Raw genomic sequence first — 21530 nt, 5'->3', positions numbered from 1 at the left:
ATATAAATTTTTTATTTTTTTTTAACACTTTCTGGTGGATGCTTTTGTGGTTTCGATTTAAAATTCTGGTTTAATCCACAGAATGTACTTTTTAAAGCACAATAGCTTGTTTTCAGGTTTCTTGCGTCCCTATTATAAATGACCCGGTAACGACAATCTTACATGAAAAAACAATCTCTCTCCCCATCGGGTTTGTTTTTCTGTTCCTCCTATAATTCTGCTTCATAAATGCCAGCGGTTCATTTAGTCGCTGTCTAATTAACATGCGCACGGCTGCTCCAATCCCTGATCAGCAGGCCGCTGTATGTAAATGTGATTAACCAGAGGGGCAGATGGGTAATGTCTCTCTTTATGAAGTGAGTGATGTTTTTCCATTTGGCTGGTAATCGCCGTGGTGATGATGATGGAATGCGTCGTCGTGACTCCCTGATCGCTAATGACCTCTCATCACCCCGAGAGCTGGACGCAATTATACGGAGAGCCGACCTTTGACCCTTCACCTTTGAGCACAAGCTGATCAGACTGTTTCATGATAGACTCGGGAGTTATTCAGATGGAAAATGAGTTTGTTAAAGCAGGGATTGGATGATTCTTGTTTGTGTGCTTCTTAAAGCTTTCTGTGTTTCTTTCCTGATGTGTTTCTGTGGGAAACTGTAAAACAAACAGAAGCAAATGAACCCAGAACAGTAATTAAGAACTGGACTGTTTTTAATGTGTGTGTGTGTGTGTGTGTGTGTGTGTTTTAGCTGAAGAAGCTGGTGTATGTGTACCTCGTCCGGTACGCAGAGGAACAGCAGGATCTCGCCCTCCTGTCAATCAGCACCTTTCAGCGGGCGCTCAAGGTAATCCCGCCTCTTTCCTCTCCCATGATGCTCTCTTTACTCTTTAATCAGAATAAAACTGAAATTATGATATGACTTTGAGCGATTATCAAATCACAAAGGCTGCAATTTAATGAAATAAATATACTGTAGTATTCTGTAAGGTTATTGTAAAGTTTAAAGTGGTGTAATTTTATAGTTGTAATATAAAATAACATTATTACATAATTTTTTTTTATTTTGGTAATGTAATATATAGTATAGTGTTTGTGTATAATATCTAGTGTAGTAGAAATAGCAATATTTCTAATTAAATAAATATACTGCAGTTTTCCGTCAAAATAAAAGTGTGATGGTTTAATGTGTGAAAAATGACACTTCTGAATATTGGTTTTGTAGTTGTGATGTAAAATAAAATGATCATTTTTCTTTTTCTTAAATACACATTTTTTGTTTTAAGTAATATATAGTATTTGAATATAATGTAGTATACTGTTTTAGTAATATTTAATGCTTATCATATCGCAAAGGCTGCGATTTAATTAAATAAAAATAAATGGTGGTTTTCCATCAGAATAAAAGTTTGATGGTTTAACATGTGAAAGTGAAGAAATCAAGGCAGCCATAAATATTAGTTCTGTAATTTATAGTTGTAATGTAAAATAAAAGTATTATCTTATTTTTCTTAAATGCTTGATTTTTTTTATTTTAGTAATATAATATATAGTATAGCATTTATTTGTAAAGGGTTTTAGTAATATATAAAATGGCATTAATAGTGTTATTTATTGTTCTATTTGTATTTTATTTTTAGTTAGTAATAAAAATAATGAAATGTTGTAATTAATGCTATTATTATTATTATTTTATAGCCATATTAATATATATTCCGAAAATTTTGACCAAAATGTGCTGCCCTACAAACAAGCACAGCAAATTCGATTTCTCCACAAATAACGCAGCACTAGTCTCCTCCAGTTAAGCTCGGCCCCTTTGTGCATAGAGTGAAAGTTTTGCCTGTATTTTAGATCAGCCCTAACTTAACACATGTCTTCATCATTGGTGTGTGTAGGATCCCAATCAGCTGATCAGAGCGAGCGCTCTCAGGGTCCTGTCTAGCATCAGAGTTCCCATCATCGTCCCCATCATGATGCTAGCCATCAAAGAAGCAGCCACCGACCTTTCACCTTATGTGCGGAAAACCGCCGCTCACGCCATTCAGAAACTCTACAGGTAATACACGCATTCACACAGTTGTGCTCACTGAATGTTAACGAACGAGTGTTTTACAGAGGTCTCTGCTTTTGTCTTCCAGTCTGGACCCAGATCAGAAAGAGCATCTGATCGAAGTGATTGAGAAACTTCTGAAAGACAAAAGCACGGTAAAATCTCCACACACACACACACACACACACACACACAACCAGTTTTTTCATTATATGTCTATTACTATTATTAAACTATCATCAAAATTGTATTAGTGATGAAAATGTAAAACAAATTACTAAGATTTAATAGGATTAAATGGTCTGTTTTACATTGAAATTGGAAACAGAATTCATGTTTACTTTATGAAATTGTTTTTCTTTAAGCCTTTGTTAGGAAATGTTGCACTGAATTGTGTAAACTTGAAAAATGTTATTCTAAAAAATGTTTTTTAATTAATAATTAAAAAAATATATATATTTATATATTTTTTCTGTTATTTTTGTATTTTTAAGTTTGTTTGGAACAGGGTTATTATAGTTAACTAAAGTTTTTACTAGAAATAAAATTAAACTTGAACTCAAATTAAATAAAATGTAAAAAAAAAAAAAAAAACTGTTCCCACAAGGAACCAATTATGTAAGTTAAAATAAAAGTAATAAAGGTAATACAAGAAAGGTATTAAATTAAGTCTAAATTAAATGACAAATAAAATCATTTAATTCTGCTTTCACACAGGTGGGAAATTAAAATAATAAATACATGGGATTAAAACATTTGATTTTTTGATTTAGATTTTTTTTTTTATCTGCCTGTACAATATTGAAAAACTTTTCTTTAGCTTTTATCAGAGTGAAATTGACTGGATTTACAATCTGACCAGCTATATTCTAAAAAAGCTGTTTTGGCACAGTATGCCTTATAAATATACAAATGAGCTTTCTCTTTATTTATTCCTTCCCTTTCTAGCTTGTACTTATTTGAACAATGCCTAGAACTGGGTATTACAAACACTTCATGTGTCTGTTTGCCTCTTTAAGAAGAATTGCTTTATGTATTCCCCAATTGTAAGTTGCTTTGGATAAAAGCTTCTGCAAAATGCAATGACTAAATGTAAATTTACAGCGTACAGCCACCAGGTGGCGTAACAACACCACATTCATATCTCTCTGACTTCCCAGCTCTATCACTATTCCTCTCTCTATCTAAAACACTTCTGGCAGTAAAATAAACACTTTCTGAACTCAACACATTCCCGCCAGGGCCTTGGACAAAGTCTCAGCAACACATTATCTTAAAACTTTCCTGCCGGCCTCAAATCTGAGTTATGTGTGAGGGGTTTCAGCTCACGTTGTCATGTTTTTTTAGTGCCGTCCTCATAGGCTTTTAGCGCAGAGCTGTATTTCACCTGTAGAGCTTCCCGAATATGCGCTGGAAATGTTTATTGTGACATAATAGACATCTCTACGAGCTTCCCCTGTACGCTGCTGAAGGAAGCTCGTGGGGATGTGTTGATGAAATATGAGCGTGTGAGTGTGTCTGCAGTCTGACCGGCAAGCACAGCATCAATCACAGCCGCGGCGCTCCAGCATCTCTCCTCGCTCGCTGATGACACAGCATTCCCTGGTTCCACTCCCGTCAGTGCGGCCCGGCCTTAATTAGAATTCATGACAAAATGGATCCAGGGAAACGTCCTGTACCCTTCATAATTTTACAGAAAATGTATTGTTATTAGAGGAACCATTTGCTTAGTGTGATTTTTCCATTAAGGTCTTGTCAAGCAGCAGAGATAGCAGAGCTTTGTTGATGAGGTGTGTGTAAGTAAGAGCTTTGCTGATGGTGGATGGAGTTTACCTTGGAGTTCCTGTTGGGTAATATAGGAATGGAAAGATGGGGAGACGCTTGTTAAGATGAGCAGGAAATAGAAAGATAGAGTAAACGAAAGAAATTAAGATTTTATTAAATATAATAATTTTATATTATTATTTGGATTACACATATTTGGTAATGTAGTCGGACTACTTTTAGATTACTTTTGACCTAACTTGTCTATCATATTGACTTGAATGGGATTGTTGTGTAACATATTGATAGTACACAGTTAATATGTATTAACATTTTATAGTTATGGGAACAAGAATTCTATAAAATAAGAAGAAAGTATATCAGCTAGATTAAGATTTTATATAAAATTGATATAAATGTATGTATATAAAACAAGTAATATTTTAAATTAAATTCAACATATAATACAATATATAAATATTTATAAAATTTAATTGTTTATCAGAAAACTTTTATATTCATATATTAAAATTTTATAGTAATGGGAACAAGTAATAAATTACAAATAACAAGAAAAATTTATAAATTAGAGATTTTGTTAGATAGGTATATGATATTATTGTATTTGTTATATAAAATAAATTGATATAAACATTATGAATTAATTTATTTGTAAATTGTTTATCAGAATTAAATGTATATAAAAAGAGAGATTTAGATATGTTTGCGATATTTAACATATATGTAATGTGTATTACATATACACACAAGAAAAATTTTCTAATTAGAATTTCTAATTCTTTTTTTTAATATTTGAAATTGCTTATCAGAATAACTCAACAAGCCAAACTCACCTTTGGTGTTGTAAATAATAGCCTAAATGTTGCAAAATATGAACTCTTTCCCGCCAGCATTTTTGAAAAAAGTTGCCAGCCACCGCCAGCATTTTTATGGCCTTCGCATCTAAAATTTCATGGCCCCCAGAATATTACATTGTATGAATATCTGAACATGCAATGCATCAAAATAAAGAACAAAGCCTCTACTTTTAAACAGTTAAAAAAAGTTTTATTCTAGCTTCAAGCATTCGTTTTTTTTAATCAACATTTGAATGTAGGCAAGTATCACAAAAAAGCTGAGAAAATCGCATTTTTTATCAAATACTACATCTGGATCATATTCAGTAATATTATCAAAGCAAAGATGCAGTAGATGGCTTCCATCAGCACTCCCACAGTCCTTTACCACTTCCTGGATCGACATTTCACTCGGTAACATTAGGCAGTTTTCGTTTATATGCTGTTTATTGTCGATGATCGCATTATTTGATATATGCTTACATATGAGATTGCTAATATCTGCGTCTTCCTCACTTGTGTTTTTGATCGGGGCATTCTAGACTCGTTCAGGAGATGTGTAATAGCACCCCCGAGTGTATAACCGTGAAAACACAGAAACCCGGAAAATTTCGCGTTTGGTGGGGAAAGAGTTCATTCATGGCTGTTTGCGTAATATTTATGACTGCTAATTTTCTCAATTCACCTGCCACTGGCCGATGTGGCAAAAGGATAATTTTAAAACCTTTTATTTTTTTAAACCTTTACCCTTTCTGTAAAGGTTTAAGTGATCAGTTACATGTCATTTCGTTCCTCCGAGCTGGAACTGACGTCACATGATGATGAATGAAGCACCTGACCTGCTCAAACTCTCTGTGTGTGTGTTGTTTTCACACACTCTCTCTCTCATATACTGTAGTTCATTAGTCTAGAGTGAGAGTGGTGGGTTATATTAGCTTAGTGGGAAGCAGAACAGGTTGTCATCTTCCAAGCATCTGTTTGTTTTGAGACCACACTGAGGTTTGTAATTACGACGCATATATAACCTAATCAGCTTAATTTGCAATTATAAACCTCCAGCACAACTTTAGAGTTGCTGCAGGAGAAGCGGGTGAGTGATAATTGCACAGAAGCTTTGGTGTGTGTGTGTGTGCAGCATGTGTTTGTGTGTGTCTGTTTTTATAACTTCAGACACAGTGTAAGAGTAAATGTGTACAGATGCTTTTTCTTCTTCTTTTCATGTGTGCAAATGTAATATACATTTATAGCGAAGTGCAGTTAGGTGGTATTACAATACAATACTACCCAATATTCAAACCAACACTTTCCACATGAGCATAAAACTAATGTGACAAAAGCATAAAGCATAAAACTAATGTTAAATATATATATACACACACACACACACATACATGTAATATATGCTCTAACTAACCACTCAGTTCTTGCTTTCTTGTTTTCGCTTTTCTTTAGTTTTTAATTTTTGTGTTTGTTTATATGCTGTGTTTATCCATGTAATTTAAATATAATATTTCCCTAATGATTTCTAATGGATTGTTTGAATCACTGGTCTGTTGATTTGTCGTTCAGGTGCACAAATGTTTATTGGTAGTTTGGGTTTTTTGGTGGATGTAGATGTGGTTAGTTGTTTCTTGAATGTTTCATGTCTCATAAATTATTATAATTTGTAGAAATTCAAAATATCTGATCCAGTCCAAATTGTAATATATTTTTTTGACACCAGAACAATTGAATTATTGAAAAATAATTCAAAATTACATAAAATGTATGTAATTAGTCGAGAATAATCCAGTAGCCCAGAGGCAATTATTGCAAATGACCATATTTATTTTCATTTATCATTTGGTTTTATAAATCATAATATCAATATAATTTTATATATATATATATATATGAATGTGTGTGTGTGTGTGTGTATATATATATATATATATATAATATTGGTTTAGAGTTATTTGATTGACACCCCTGGAATGTGTAACAACCAATCAAAATCAAGAATTCTAAACTTTGCTTTACTATTGTACCAAGTAATGAAAAAAACACTTCAAACTGATGTATAATACAGTAATGGATTATAAACCTTTCATCAGAGTTAACCTAAAACCAAAATACGTTCTTGTCTTGGGACAACTTTGAACTGTTTTGATCCATTTCAAATGTTGACTACTGTTTATGAAAGTCTTCTAACAGGTGGCTAAGTTGTAAACCGTGCTGTTTATCGTGTGTTTTTTTGTAGCTGGTTGCTGGCAGCGTGGTGATGGCGTTTGAGGAGGTCTGTCCGGACCGGATCGACCTGATCCATAAGAACTATCGCAAGCTGTGTAACCTGCTGGTGGACGTGGAGGAGTGGGGTCAGGTGGTCATCATACACATGCTGACCCGATACGCCAGGACACAGTTTGTCAGCCCGTGGAGAGAGGTCAGCTACTGTCTGTGTGTTTAAGCACAAGTAGTATTTCATTATTATTTGACATATTTTTAAAGCTCAGAGATCAAATTTAGCGGTTTCATTTGAGCACAAAATTGCTGCTTGAATTTGACTCATCTGATTTTGATTTTGTTTTCTTTTTCAATGCTAGCATTGTGGGTTTCAGGTAGGAAGGAGGGATTGAGAGGAATTTATATTGTAACTCTGACTGATTTTATGTAGACTGTAGTGATGGTCTCAGGAGAGAAAGTTGCTGGTGTTCCTTTTAATCATTTTTAGAGTTGGTTTAATGACCTCTGAATTTTTTTTTTAGATGTTTTTGTTCATTAATTGTGTGTATGATTGTAGGACGCTGTGTTTGACGAGAACAGTGAGAAAACGTTTTATGATTCAGAGGAGGAGAGGAGAGTGGACCAGTCCAAACCGTACATCATGGATCCAGACCACAGACTCCTGCTCAGAAACACTAAACCACTGTTACAGAGCAGAAACACTGCAGTGAGTACACACACACACACACACACACACAGTTTAAAGAAATATTCTTGGACCAAATCTGTCATGATAAAAACAGTAATTATACTGTTATATTAAGTAACTTCTGCCATATTAAATATTGATACAGCTATATTAATTTTATATTATTATTATTATTATTATTTAAGTATTTATGTAAACTTAATATTGTAATATATGTTTATTATTTATTATTAATTAAAATGTATTATTTGTTTAAATTATTATTTAAAATGTTTTACATTGTTATTATTATTTATTATTGTTAATGATACAAATATATTATTAATTGCATTTAGTATGGTTTAAACATTTATATAATAAATACTAGTATAGCAAATATTATTAAAGCAGCATATATAGTCAATAAACATTTGGCCATTTTGAATATTTATAACACTATTAATCATAATTATTATGTTTCATATCACTTCAATATTAGTTGATAATAATAATGATAATGTAAAAATTCTACACATTATATAGTGCAATTGATAATTCTATATAAGCAGTTGTTTTATTATTTAGGCCCATTATTTCTCCTTTTTTGCTTCTCAAAAGATAGATAAGGTTTTAAGACTTTAAGGTTTAAGCCAATCATTGCTGATTTCATTCCTGTAGATAAGGTTTGCTCCATTCGCAGCCGGTTGTTGTTACATCCTTTCTTCTTTATTATTTCATATTTAATCTGTAATATTCCTTTTAAGACACTCACATACTCTCATTTATACACACATCTGCACTCTCCAGTTTTCTCGTTCTCCCTCTCTTATGCTCGTTCTTGTTCAACTCTGAGCAATAGCGAAGGCCTTCAGGATGCACCTGAGTGTGTGTGTGTTTTGTGTTTGAGTGCGAGTGTGTTTGTACATCAGAATATTAGCGCGACCAAGGCTGTATCAGACACAACTCCATCATGTTACACACACTCAGCCTTAGAAATGTGCTCAGAAAACATTATTCCCTCCTACATCACACACACAGAATGACTTGAGTGCTCCATCAACGTGGAAGCTCAAGGTCTGTGTGTATGTGTGTTTTTTTTGTTGTGTGTGTGTGTGATATGTTTTGATTAAAACTTGTCCTGCTTTGTTCTACACTCAGTCTGCACTCTGTCTAATATATGTTTATTATTTATTATTAATTAAAATGTATTATTTGTTTAAATTATTATTTAAAATGTTTTACATTGTTATTATTATTTATTATTGTTAATGATACAAATATATTATTAATTGCATTTAGTATGGTTTAAACATTTATATAATAAATACTAGTATAGCAAATATTATTAAAGCAGCATATATAGTCAATAAACATTTGGCCATTTTGAATATTTATAACACTATTAATCATAATTATTATGTTTCATATCACTTCAATATTAGTTGATAATAATAATGATAATGTAAAAATTCTACACATTATATAGTGCAATTGATAATTCTATATAAGCAGTTGTTTTATTATTTAGGCCCATTATTTCTCCTTTTTTGCTTCTCAAAAGATAGATAAGGTTTTAAGACTTTAAGGTTTAAGCCAATCATTGCTGATTTCATTCCTGTAGATAAGGTTTGCTCCATTCGCAGCCGGTTGTTGTTACATCCTTTCTTCTTTATTATTTCATATTTAATCTGTAATATTCCTTTTAAGACACTCACATACTCTCATTTATACACACATCTGCACTCTCCAGTTTTCTCGTTCTCCCTCTCTTATGCTCGTTCTTGTTCAACTCTGAGCAATAGCGAAGGCCTTCAGGATGCACCTGAGTGTGTGTGTGTTTTGTGTTTGAGTGCGAGTGTGTTTGTACATCAGAATATTAGCGCGACCAAGGCTGTATCAGACACAACTCCATCATGTTACACACACTCAGCCTTAGAAATGTGCTCAGAAAACGTTATTCCTTCCTACATCACACACACAGAATGACTCGAGTGCTCCATCAACGTGGAAGCTCAAGGTCTGTGTGTATGTGTGTTTTTTTGTAGTGTGTGTGTGATATGTTTTGATTAAAACTTGTCCTGCTTTGTTCTACACTCAGTCTGCACTCTGTCTTTATCAGCTCTCTCTCTCTGCTGCTTTAGCAGTTGATGTGTTGAAGTCTGCTGTCCTGTTCGTATATTGGGGTCAAAGTAATTTGGGGAAGACAAAATCATTACATACATTGAAGGCTTCCTAATCTATCACCATCTATCTCTTTTTCCACCTCGCTCAAACCCTCCTCTTCCTCTTTCTCTCACTTCACATGTCTCTGGGACTCTCCACCACGTCTTCCATTAATCTGTCTTTCTTTCAAGAGCTACTTTTTATGTCCACTCGTCTTTTTCTCACCTTTCTCTCCCTGTATAAAAACATACCATGGAAAAGGCATGGTAATATTGTGTTTTAGTTTCTTGGTATCCTTTTAAGTACCCATTTAACATTTAAAGGCATAGCTTTTCATTTATAACATTAATCATCTCTCTTTGTCAGGTTGTGATGGCAGTATCTCAGCTCTACTGGCATTTGTCTCCTAAACATGAACTTAGCGTCATCACCAAGTCTCTGGTGAGGCTCTTGAGGAGCCACAGGTAACATGCACACTATGAGAGAAATGAGATGGAGATGATATCAAGATCAAATATGTCAATCTAATTCCTGTTTTTGGTTTCACTCTCTGCTCTATTAGGGAAGTTCAGTACATTGTGTTGCAGAACATCGCCACCATGTCCATTCAGAGGAAGGTACTACAGACTCGCTGAAACTTTCATCCTGCTTTTCTCATGAAACCCGAATATATTATGAACAATGTTTAAAGGGTTAGTTCACTCAAAAATGAAAATTCTGTAATTAATTACTCCCTAGTGTTGTTCGAAACCCGTAAGACCTTCGTTCATCTTCGGAACACAATTTAAGATATTTTTGATGAAATCTGAGGGCTCTCTGGCCCTCCCATAAACAGCAAGGTAACTACCACGTTCAAGGTCCAGAAAAGTACCAAGATGATCGACAAAGTAGTCCGTGTGACATCAGTGGTTCAACTGTAAAGTTACAAAGCTACGAGAATACTTTTAAAGTGACCTGACGTGACATGTGGCCAAGTATGGTGACCCATACTCTGAATTTGTGCTCTGCATTTATCCCATCCAAAGTGCACACACACAGCAGTGAACACACACACACCGTGAACACACACCCGGAGCAGTGGGCAGCCATTTATGCTGCAGCGCCCGGGGAGCAGTTGGGGGTTCAGTGCCTTGCTCAAGGGCACCTCAGTCGTGGTATTGAAGGTGGGAGAGAGCGCTGTACATTCACTCCCCCCACCTACAATCCCTGCCGGTACGAGACTCGAACCCGACTTCCCCAAAGGGAATTTTTGCGCAAAGAAAACAAAAATAACGACTTTCAAAGAGAGCCCTCAGATTTCATCAAAAATATCTTAAATTGTGTTCCGAAGATGAACGAAGGTCTTACGGGTTTGGAACAACACGAGGGTAAGTAATTAATGACAGAATTTTCATTTTTGGGTGAACTAACCCTTCAATGATTTAGAATCAGTTAGGCCTAAATGTATTAGTCCATTTGGTAAACGCTGAGGTAATATTAGAGGTAGGCCTTAATTTCTGAAGGAAGTCATGAGGTAAAATATGTAAATTGCAAGGTTAGATTTGAGGTAAACATTGAGGTAAAATCAGAGGTGGGCCTTAATTTTGAGGGATATCATGAAGTAAAATATGAAATAAATCAAATGTAAGATCTGAGGTAAAAACTGAGGTAGAATCAGAGGTAGGGATCAATTCTGTGAGAAATCATGAAGTAAATCTCAGGGTAAGATGCGAGTTTAAATCAGAGGTAGTCTTCAATTCTGAGAGAAATCATGAGGTAAAATATGGAGCAAATTGCAAGATAAGATCTGAGGTAAAATCATAGGTAGGACATGAGGTAAAATATGAAATTAATCATAAGATAAGATTTGGTAAAATCAAAGGGTAGGTTTCTGTGGGAAATCATGAGGTAAAATATGAAAAAGGAATAGATGTGTGGCCAAGTATGGTGTCTCATACTCAGTTTTTACCAGAATTTGTGCTCTGCATTTCACCCATCCAAGTGTACACACACAGTAGCGAGTGGTGAACACAAACACACACACACACACACACACCGTGAACACACACAATAGTGGGTTCGGTGCTTTGCTCAAGGGTCTCACCTCAGTTGTGTTAACCATTTGGCCACGACTGCCCCCTAAGTAAATCTTAGATCTGAGGCCTCAATTTTGAGGGAAATCATGAGGTAAAATATGAAGTAAATTGCAGGGTAAGATATGGGGTAAACACTGAGTTTGGCTTAAATTATGTACTAAGGGTAGTATCTAACATAAATTGAATTTATCACACATTTTATCTTCTGAGGCAAATGCTGAGTTAAAATTTGACGTATAGGCCTAAATGAAGCCACAAATAAACTGATGTAATATCTAAGAAAAACATTGAGGTCCTGATTAGTCCTGAAATGTACTGAAGTAATGTCTGAGAAAAAGCTAAGGTAGAATCTGGGGTATTGGTTGAGGGGAACACTGACTGAAAATCAGAGATACAAATTTGATGTAAATTAAGTATAATCTGAGGTGAATAGTAAGGGCAATAGTCTGAATGTAGAGTGGATCTAAATTTTGAAGTAAACTGAGACATTTTCTATGTTAAAACTGAGGTATGCAGGTAAAAAGTGTGGTAAAAGGGAAAATGGCAAACACTCAAATCTGTGGTAAAGTCTTTAGGTAATCACTAAGGTTAAAAACAAGAATCTAAAGTACACACTACGATCTGAGGTAGCCCTGAGGTAATGGCTGTGCTGTTTTTAGGGAATGTTTGAGCCCTTCATGAAGAGCTTCTATGTGAGGTCTACAGATGCCACGCACATCAAAACACTCAAGGTAAAACATAGACTTACCATCATTCAGTCTTTGTGTTTGTGTTGAAGTGCTGTGTTAATGTACAGTAGCCTTGAAACTGTCATCATCTGCTGCTTCTTCGTCTTCTCTGATGTATTTCGCTTTTGTTGAAATCCTTTAGCTGGAGATTTTGACTAACCTGGCTAATGAAGCAAACATCTCCACCATACTGCGAGAACTCCAGGTAAATTTTAATAAATTAAATTGATTCTGAGATAAAGGCTGAGGTTTGAATACTTTTGATGCCAAAAAATCCCGAATAGCAGTTTTAAGCAGCTGTATGTGTGTTCCAGACGTACGTGAAGAGTCAGGATAAGGCGTTTGTGGCGGCCACCATCCAGGCCATCGGCCGTTGTGCCACTAACATCTCTGAAGTGACCGACACCTGCCTCAACGGCCTGGTTCTGCTGCTGTCCAACAGAGACGGTAATCACACACTAACCTCACTGGAGCCTTCTGCTTTTGAAGTTATTGCTTAGTTATCAGCAGTGCTTCTGGTTGCCTCCAGATGGCAATATGATGAAGTTCAATGTTTTGCAGTGTAAAGACAAAATTGAGGATAAAGATAGAGCCATTATCTCCAGAGATGAAAACGTGAATATTCTTTCTGACAAACGCATGTCATAGTCTCTCTCTCTCTCTCTCTCTCTCTCTCTCTATATATATATATATATATATAATTACATGTATATGTGTAAAACTTTAAAACGTCAAAATATAACTTATTCATATTTATTGAAAGGGGAAAAGAGAAAACAATTTGTGATTTATGGAAGAATTTCTTGAATTTAAATCATTCTAATAGAAAGTCCATTTTTATTCAGAAACTATATTAATAGACAATTAAAAGGATTTCTCCTTGAATAATTGTAGAATTTTTGCCATACATTACATTGAAGTATTCTAAATAATTGTTATTATTACTATTTGTATTATTATTTTAGGTATGTGTATATTTTTGCATGTAATTTTTTTTAAAGACAAAATTGTTAAATTATTGTAAACGATGTTTTGAAATTATATTGTAATTGATTGATTTGTTGATTTTGCTACGAATGTAGCCATTGCTGCTCATATGGCGTTAAATCATAAATAAATCAAAATATAAATATGTAGTTGAATATAAATTATATTTAACATACAAATTGCATACAGTGTACAACTGGTAAAAGTAGAAAACACTTTTAAAATATAGTTTCTTAAATGTTTATAAGTGTAAAATATGGTAAACTGCAGCATTTAACTACAAAACGGATCACAAGGACTTGATTTATCTGATTTATCTGACTTGAAATAACTCCCTAAAGCTACTGTGCATATAAGAGAGGACATTTTTATATAGGAGCATGTGTATTAATTCCTCACCTCAAAAATGTAGTTTTTGCTTAGTTACTCCTCAACACTGGTTACTACAGTAAAAACATAGTATATTGGCTTATCAGTGTATTCATGTGTTTCTTCTCTTCATAGAGACTGTTGTCGCAGAGAGCGTCGTAGTCATCAAGAAACTTCTGCAGACTCAGCCATCACAGCACAGTGACATCATCAAGCACATGGCCAAACTCTTCGACAACATCACTGTGAGACACGAGTGCAATATCACACAACTGTAGTGTTATAGTGTGCAACTACAGTCTGATTCATGTAAATGTAACACTTTATGTATTTCGTGTCCATTTCCTCTTTAGGTCCCGATGGCGAGGGCCAGCATCCTGTGGCTGATGGGTGAATACTGTGAACACGTGCCTAAAATCGCCCCCGACGTCCTGAGAAAGATGGCCAAGACCTTCACCAGCGAGGAGGACATTGTCAAACTCCAGACGGTCAACCTTGCTGCCAAACTCTACCTGAGCAATTCCAAACAGGTCAAATCAAATCACACTTTGGGTGGGTGTTTTGGCTATGTTTTATCTTACTTTCTTTATCTCATACAGACTAAACTGCTGACTCAATACATTTTGAACTTGGGCAAGTACGATCAGAACTATGACATCAGAGACCGAACGCGGTTCATTCGTCAGCTGATTGTCCCAAACGAGAAGAGCGGAGCCCTGAGCAGATACGCTCGCCGCATCCTGATGGCACCCAAACCGGCTCCTGTCCTGCAGTCTGCCTTCAAAGGTAACAACCTTGAAAAGTCACATCAAGTCATTTGTATTTCTTTAGTGAACATATATACTTTTTTTGTGGTCGAGTACTGTATTCAGATTTTTAGTCAAATATTTGATCAGTTTATCAGAAATTGCTTTTTGCTATTACAGTCTTTGTAAAAAGGATTTTAAAAATGAATGAAACCGCAAAGTATGCAGGTTTTCAGGCCTGGAAAAGTATAAAAAAATCATTTAAATTTCTGAAGTATTTAGATAAATTAAATATTTAAAAATATTTGTAGTTAGGTAGTAAAAAATTGTAGTAACATTTTATCAGCTAAAAATTAGTCGCTGTAAAATGCCTATTAAAAATAAATGTAACTGCAAATAATGTAGATTTTCAGGATTGGGAAAGTCATACAGTGTTGTGTAAATTTCTATAGTGAATATACTTTTTTTGTGTGTAGCTAAGTACTGTAGAAACTGCAAATAATGTAGATTTCAGGCCTAGAATAGTGTTAAAGAGAGTCATTTAAATTTCTGTAGTGAACAAAATGTGGAGTTAAGTAGTAAAAAAATAGTAAAATATTTTATCATCGAGAAATTACATTTTGTTGTTGAAGCCTCTGTAAAATGATTTTTAAAAATAATTAAATATATTATATATTTATATTGTATATATATTTATAAAATATATTATATTTATTTAAAAATAAATAATTTAGTTTTTCAGGCCTGGGAAAGCCATAAAAGTTTGTTTCAGTTTTTGCATAATTTTTTTTAATTTTTATTGCAAGTTAAGTAGTAAAATATTTTATCAGCTACAAATGACTTTTTTGTATTTGCAATCTCTGTAAAAATGATTTGAAACTGCAAAAGACAATGTAGTGTTTCATGTCTAGAAAAGTCATAAATATAATTCTGTAGTGGACATAATTTATAATATGTGACCCTTAAGTCGCTGGGGTCGCAAAATTATTGATTTTTCTTTTATGCCAAAAATCATTAGAATATTAAGTATAGATCATGTTCCACGAAGATATTTTGTAAATTTCCAACTGTAAATATATTCAAACTTAATTTTTGGTTAGTAATATGCATTGCTAAGAACTTCATTTGAACAATTTTAAAGGCGATTTTCTCAGTATTTAGATTTTTTTGCACCCTCAGATTCCAGATTTTCAAATAGTTGTATCTCGGCTAAATATGGTCCTTTCCTAACAAACCATGCATCGATGGAAAGCTTATTTATTCAGCTTTCAGATGATGTATAAATCTCAATTTTGGAAAATTGACCCTTATGACTGGTTTTGTGGTCCAGGGTCACATATGATATAATATGAATAAACATAATTTCACAAGTGATGGAAATTCAGTGGTCATAAGCTAAGGGATGCCTGAAAGCATTCTGTGCAAGATTCGAACCTACAACCTTTCAGTTACCAACACAGATCTGTAAACTCTAGCCTATATTGCTCACCTTTAAAGCTTTGTTGCATGATAAAACAGCTGGAGCAGTTAAAAAAATCCAAAGCCGTCAGTTTCTCGTCACGCTCTGATTCTAAATGACATGACCACCTCTATACGAACTCAAGAGTTCTGCTGACATCGATTTCTCCCACGTCTCTCTTATTTCATCACATCATTCCATTCCAGCAGGGCTTCAGAACTGAAACACACAACACTGCCATGAGACTTCATCCCCGCAGGCCATGACAGCAGCGCTAACCCGTAAACATCAATACAGCACGCAGAAATACTCTGCAACCGATTCTATCAAACGCCACACAGTTATTTTTTCCCGCCTCTGAACTGGGCATTTTTTTCTTTCTCCGGATTAGCCGTGTGGGTTTGTAGGCTACGCCTTCTGTTCCTCCTGTGCGGAATTGAATTGTTGGATTTGGCGTAATTTGATAACAGACAGTCGAATCTGTGCGTCCCGTCCGCCCCGCACACACCCACACGTCGATTTACTACTACCTCCTGTACGTTCACGCACTTCACCTGCAATCAAACGGGAGTAATTACACTCACGAGCAGGAAAAGGGTGTTACTCATTTGCTCCTGTAGATACACGGATGGACGGATGGATGGATTTGGGTTTAGCAAGAAGGATGCACTCTGTGTGATTGATGCCGGCTGTCGCTGGGGGTAATTTTTGTTGTGCTGAGTATCGTTCTCGGTGCTTGGTAAAGCGTGTCCCGCTCTTAATAGGAGGTAATAAAGTTCGAAAGGGCTGATTATGCTTCACTGTGATGAAACTCAAAGCGGCACGTCTTTGTGTGTGTTTTTAAGTCACGTGAAGACGCAGGTTGTGACATATGATCTGTGCGATGAAGACGAATCATCAATAGTCCGAATTGATAATCTACTGATTTCAAATCTGTGCTGCTGTTTCTGGCTCTAATTTGCTTTAATACAATGATTTCATGATTGTCCCCATGGTTACTATAGATTAGAATACTGAAACATGCAGCCATTAGTCTTTATTTCATTAATGCGGTATAAATTTAGCCTATAACATTTGCGAGACATTTAACTGCTGCTGTCATTTTTATTAGTGGTGGTTTGGATGCGCTGTGTGCGGTGGTGTTTTTCGCTCATGTTTATATTCTGCAGAGCTGCAGTTATTATGAGTTCATATACCTCGGTTATTACGGGACGTACCCAGCGTATTGTGAGAAGGGCACACGGGCAGATCTGAATGCCGTGGCATTTCTGCCAGTTTAATGTCAATTACCCAGCAGGCCTGTGCGGACACTTATTGCTTTTTTGTTTATTATGACAAAGAAGTACAGTAATACCCAGAGTTAATAAACTAGAAGATCTGAGTTTATTAGTCTTTGACTGTCTGCTTGTTCAACACAGTAAAGTTTGTTTTCGAACACTTTTATGCCACATTTATGATGAAACTATAAAGGCAGCTGAATACTTATTAGATTATATTGGAGTAGATTACAGTAGATTCAAATTTATTGTGATATTATATACACACACACAATGACAATAACATTGAATCTAATCTAGTATATAATCTAATCTACTATGATTTAACAATTATAATTATATGCATGCTTACATCCATAATTAGTATGAAATATTATAATTAATATTGTTATATTAATAATCTATTTAAAGTGAAAAATTAAAAATATATATCAAAGTTGTGTTTCATATTATCTGGAAAATATTTTCTAAATATTTTAAATTGACACTTAATTTTTCTGTTAATAAAATATTATAATTTGTGGTTAATCTCATAATACCAGTGTTTAGAAAGCAAAATCAAATGGCATTTCAGGAAATTTTAATGTTTTATTTTTTTATTTTGTATTTATACATTATTTTCTATTTTATTTATTAATTTATTTGTACTTGTACTTTAATTTTTGAATAACCTTCACTGAAAAGTTTTACCATTGAATTGATGTTTGTGTTAGTGGATGGCCAAATTAGCGGGTTTTGCTTTGATATTAAAATGTTAAATGTTTTTGGCCACTGCATAATATTTGATGGTATCAACATATCGTTACTGATCCATCGCTTGGTTTTCCTCTTTTTGTCTTTTTTTTTTTTTTTTTTCAGATCGAGACCGGTTTCAGCTTGGCACGCTCTCTCATACTCTTAATTCCCAATCCAATGGATACCTGGAGCTTTCTGATTGGCCGGCTGTCGCTCCTGACCAATCAGTGAGAATTGTGGAGGTAGTAGAACCGGTAAGACTCCCTTTTATTTTTAAAAGATAATCTTCACATAATGTTAAAATGTCTTGTGTAATAAAAGGGCCTTAGCATACAGTTCATTCACAGTGCAGTGATGTTACCAAGTCTCGAATTATTATGACCTCATTTCCTGTTCATTTGTGACTGGGGCAGGTGAAAGAGGCCGGAGCACCACTGCTTGGTAAATCCAAACCTGGCAAATCAGCTGAGAAGTTCTACTCTGATTCTGAGGAGGAGGAAGAGGGAAGTAGCAGTGAGGACAGCAGTAGCAGCAGCAGTGAAGGTAAAACATGAGCTTTGACTTGTTTAGTGTTAAAGGATGTTATAGCAAATTTGAGGTTTGTCTTAACCTGTTTTTGTGTACATGTAGAATCAGAAAGCGAATCTGAGAGTGAGGAGAACAGCGATGATTCGAATAAGAGCAGCTCCAGTGAATCAGACTCAGAAAAGAAGAAGAAAACTCTAAAAAATAAAAAACTACAACAGCAGAAACCGGACAGCAAAGACAGGTACTGGTCTCACTCAGTGTAAAAGACCTCATTTAAATTAACCAGTCATGACCTTGCTCTGTTTCTGAGCCAATCACATTTATTCTTTCTAAACAAATTCCTGGTGGTTTTTAAATTTAATTTAAGATGTATAGCAAATGTACACTACTCAAAAAAGGTTTGGGATCAGTAGGATTTAAAAAATTTTTGGAAAGAAATTAATTTTATTTAGCAGTAAAACATAAAATGTTAAAAAAAGATTTCTGTTTCAAATAAATAAGCAGCAAATCAGCATATTAAAATTATTTCTGAAGGATCATGTGGCATTGGAGACCAGAGTAATGATGCTGAAAATTCAGCTTTGCATCACAGGAATAAATTACATTTTTAAATATGTTCAAATAGAAACCACATATTTATAATTGTTATTATATTTCACAATATTACTGGGGGTTTTTTCTGTGTTTTTTTTAATCAAATATATGCAGCCTTGCTGAGCATTAGAGACTTATTCAAAAACATTAAAAAATCTTGCTAGACACAGCATTTTTTCAATTAAATAGATGCATCACTTATGCATAAACCTTCATTAAAAGTCATGCATGTTTACTAAACACCCATTGAATGCTACCGACAAAGTAAGTGCTCTGAATTCCAGCGCTTTATACTTGCACCTCATGCTGTTGCCTATTTTGAAGTGTTATGTGCGTAAATGTATAGACAGATGGTATGCGAGATTGACTTTGGTAATTTTAACCGCATATATTGGGTGTGTTTTGCTCAAGTGTGCGCACAAGTGGATGCACAATGTACAACTTGGGTTTTATATATGTGCAGGAGGTAAATAATGTGTGTGTTCAGTCTGTGTGTTTGTGTGATTGTGTATGCTGCAGCATAAAACGTGACTAATAAAATGTGGCACCAATAATCTCCCCCTCCATCTGTTCATATGCACACATACACTCACACACTCTCTCTCTTTCTCTCGCTCACACACATGCCAGGCCTCTACAATAAGGATGTTTTCTCGGTAGTTTAACGTTTTCACTGGCCCCACCACAACTATGCATTTTATTTTTAGCAAAGCATTTCTGTGTGCCGAAATAAACATTTGTATTTCATTGCATTTTTAGTTCGCTTAAGTTTCAAAATACACAAATATCTGTGAATTGAGTAGCTGTAATGCAACTCAGTAAGTTCATACATGCACATTTTGTTTTAAAAAGCAATGGTATCCAATTCAAATCATTTAATCAGTTTTTGATTTTGAACGCATTTTTACTGATGCTTCCGAAAACTATCAAAAGTCACTTTTGCAATTTTGCTAACATAAGTAACAAGTTTAAAATCAGCAGAATATGTTTAGTTCATTACATAAACCCAAATGTTTACATTTGCAAGGCATAAAACGCACAAACATGATGACTTTTTCTATCCTGTCCACACAGAGTTTGCACTGTTAATTGTTGTGATGTAACGTTCCCGTAGTTGACCCTGCTGCCTTTATTAGAGGCGGTAATTAAACAGCTAACACACACACTATACACTCTTTGCCTGTTTTGTTTGCTGTTCTGTCATTATTGTGCATAATTTAAGGCTCTCACCTCCGTCCTCAACTACCGTGAAATTCTCTCATTAATACGCACACACAACCTGCTTTAATGCTGCCGTTGAACTGTGCACACTTCAGTTAGATGGTCTCTCTGTGTGTGTGTGTGTGTGTGTGTGTGTGTGTGTGTCACTTGTTCTGAGCAAATGAAATCCAAAGGCCAAATGAATCCATCTAATCATTTTACAATTAAACATTAGGCTTGCTGCAATAGACGGTGTTTTCGGTTATACCGGTGTTAAGCCACAACACCGGTTACGTCATTTGCTTACCGCCGCCCACCGTCGTTTGATTTTTTTTTATAGTAACAAAAATCATATAGCCTAGTTCAGTTAGAGGACAGACACTTTTAAAAACTAAACGCTCAATGTAGCATGCCGAACCGTGCGAGAACAACAGTGCACCACGGAGCAAGAGTCAGATTTTATTTATCACGTGAGGAGAGTGAGTCGAGCTGACTGACAAGAGTGAGGTGAGAAAGACAAGATGATGGCAGAAGATTGTTTAGAAAGGAAATGTAAAGGTGTCTGTTTGGCAATATTTTAGATTTTGAAAAGCCTATTGACTGGAAGTTTTTTTTAAACATTCGTTTCTTATTTATTTGGTTCCACAGTGTTTGCTGATTACTTTATTTAAACTTTGTGTATTTTATTTATTTAATTTTACATCAAGGTGTATGCCGTGCCTCCAAGCTTTTTTTATTCGTTTTGCTAATAAATGTTCTGTTTCTTATTTATTCGGTTCCACAGTGTTTGCTGATTACTTTATTTAAACTTTGTGTATTTTATTTATTTAATTTTACATCAAGGTGTATGCCGTGCCTCCAAGCTTTTTTTATTCGTTTTGCTAATAAATGTTCTGTTTCTTATTTATTCGGTTCCACAGTGTTTGCTGATTTTCAGTTTTATATACCTACTTTGTGTAGCCTAAGTAATTTGTTATTTTATTAGGCATAGGCCTATATGGTGTATTTTTATTTTTAATAAAAGTTCTATGAGTTTGATGGAATTTAATTTAATTGAATCAACGCCGAATTGCTGCTAATTTGAAAGTGAAAGTAAAATGTGCACGGCGC

The 21530-nt window shown here is 34.7% G+C and overlaps 1 protein-coding gene across 1 annotated transcript in view; it reads left to right on the top strand.

Moving 5' to 3' along the window:
- Positions 1-21530, top strand: part of LOC107585428 (AP-3 complex subunit beta-1-like) — a 75089-nt gene that overhangs the window by 10708 nt on the left and 42851 nt on the right. The window contains exons 4-19 of the mRNA XM_016272446.1: positions 747-842; positions 1894-2054; positions 2137-2203; positions 6909-7091; positions 7449-7598; positions 10089-10186; positions 10285-10339; positions 12457-12528; positions 12668-12730; positions 12840-12972; positions 14017-14126; positions 14235-14411; positions 14481-14667; positions 18222-18352; positions 18512-18641; positions 18729-18867. Coding sequence (XP_016127932.1) covers positions 747-842; positions 1894-2054; positions 2137-2203; positions 6909-7091; positions 7449-7598; positions 10089-10186; positions 10285-10339; positions 12457-12528; positions 12668-12730; positions 12840-12972; positions 14017-14126; positions 14235-14411; positions 14481-14667; positions 18222-18352; positions 18512-18641; positions 18729-18867 — 1952 coding nt within the window. The remainder of the gene's footprint in view (positions 1-746; positions 843-1893; positions 2055-2136; positions 2204-6908; positions 7092-7448; positions 7599-10088; positions 10187-10284; positions 10340-12456; positions 12529-12667; positions 12731-12839; positions 12973-14016; positions 14127-14234; positions 14412-14480; positions 14668-18221; positions 18353-18511; positions 18642-18728; positions 18868-21530) is intronic.

The sequence above is a fragment of the Sinocyclocheilus grahami genome, unplaced genomic scaffold, assembly GCF_001515645.1.
Source record: "Sinocyclocheilus grahami isolate Dianchi unplaced genomic scaffold, SAMN03320097.WGS_v1.1 scaffold70.1, whole genome shotgun sequence".
In the NCBI taxonomy this organism is placed as follows: domain Eukaryota; kingdom Metazoa; phylum Chordata; class Actinopteri; order Cypriniformes; family Cyprinidae; genus Sinocyclocheilus; species Sinocyclocheilus grahami.
This window is presented reverse-complemented; position numbering and strand designations above follow the sequence as displayed.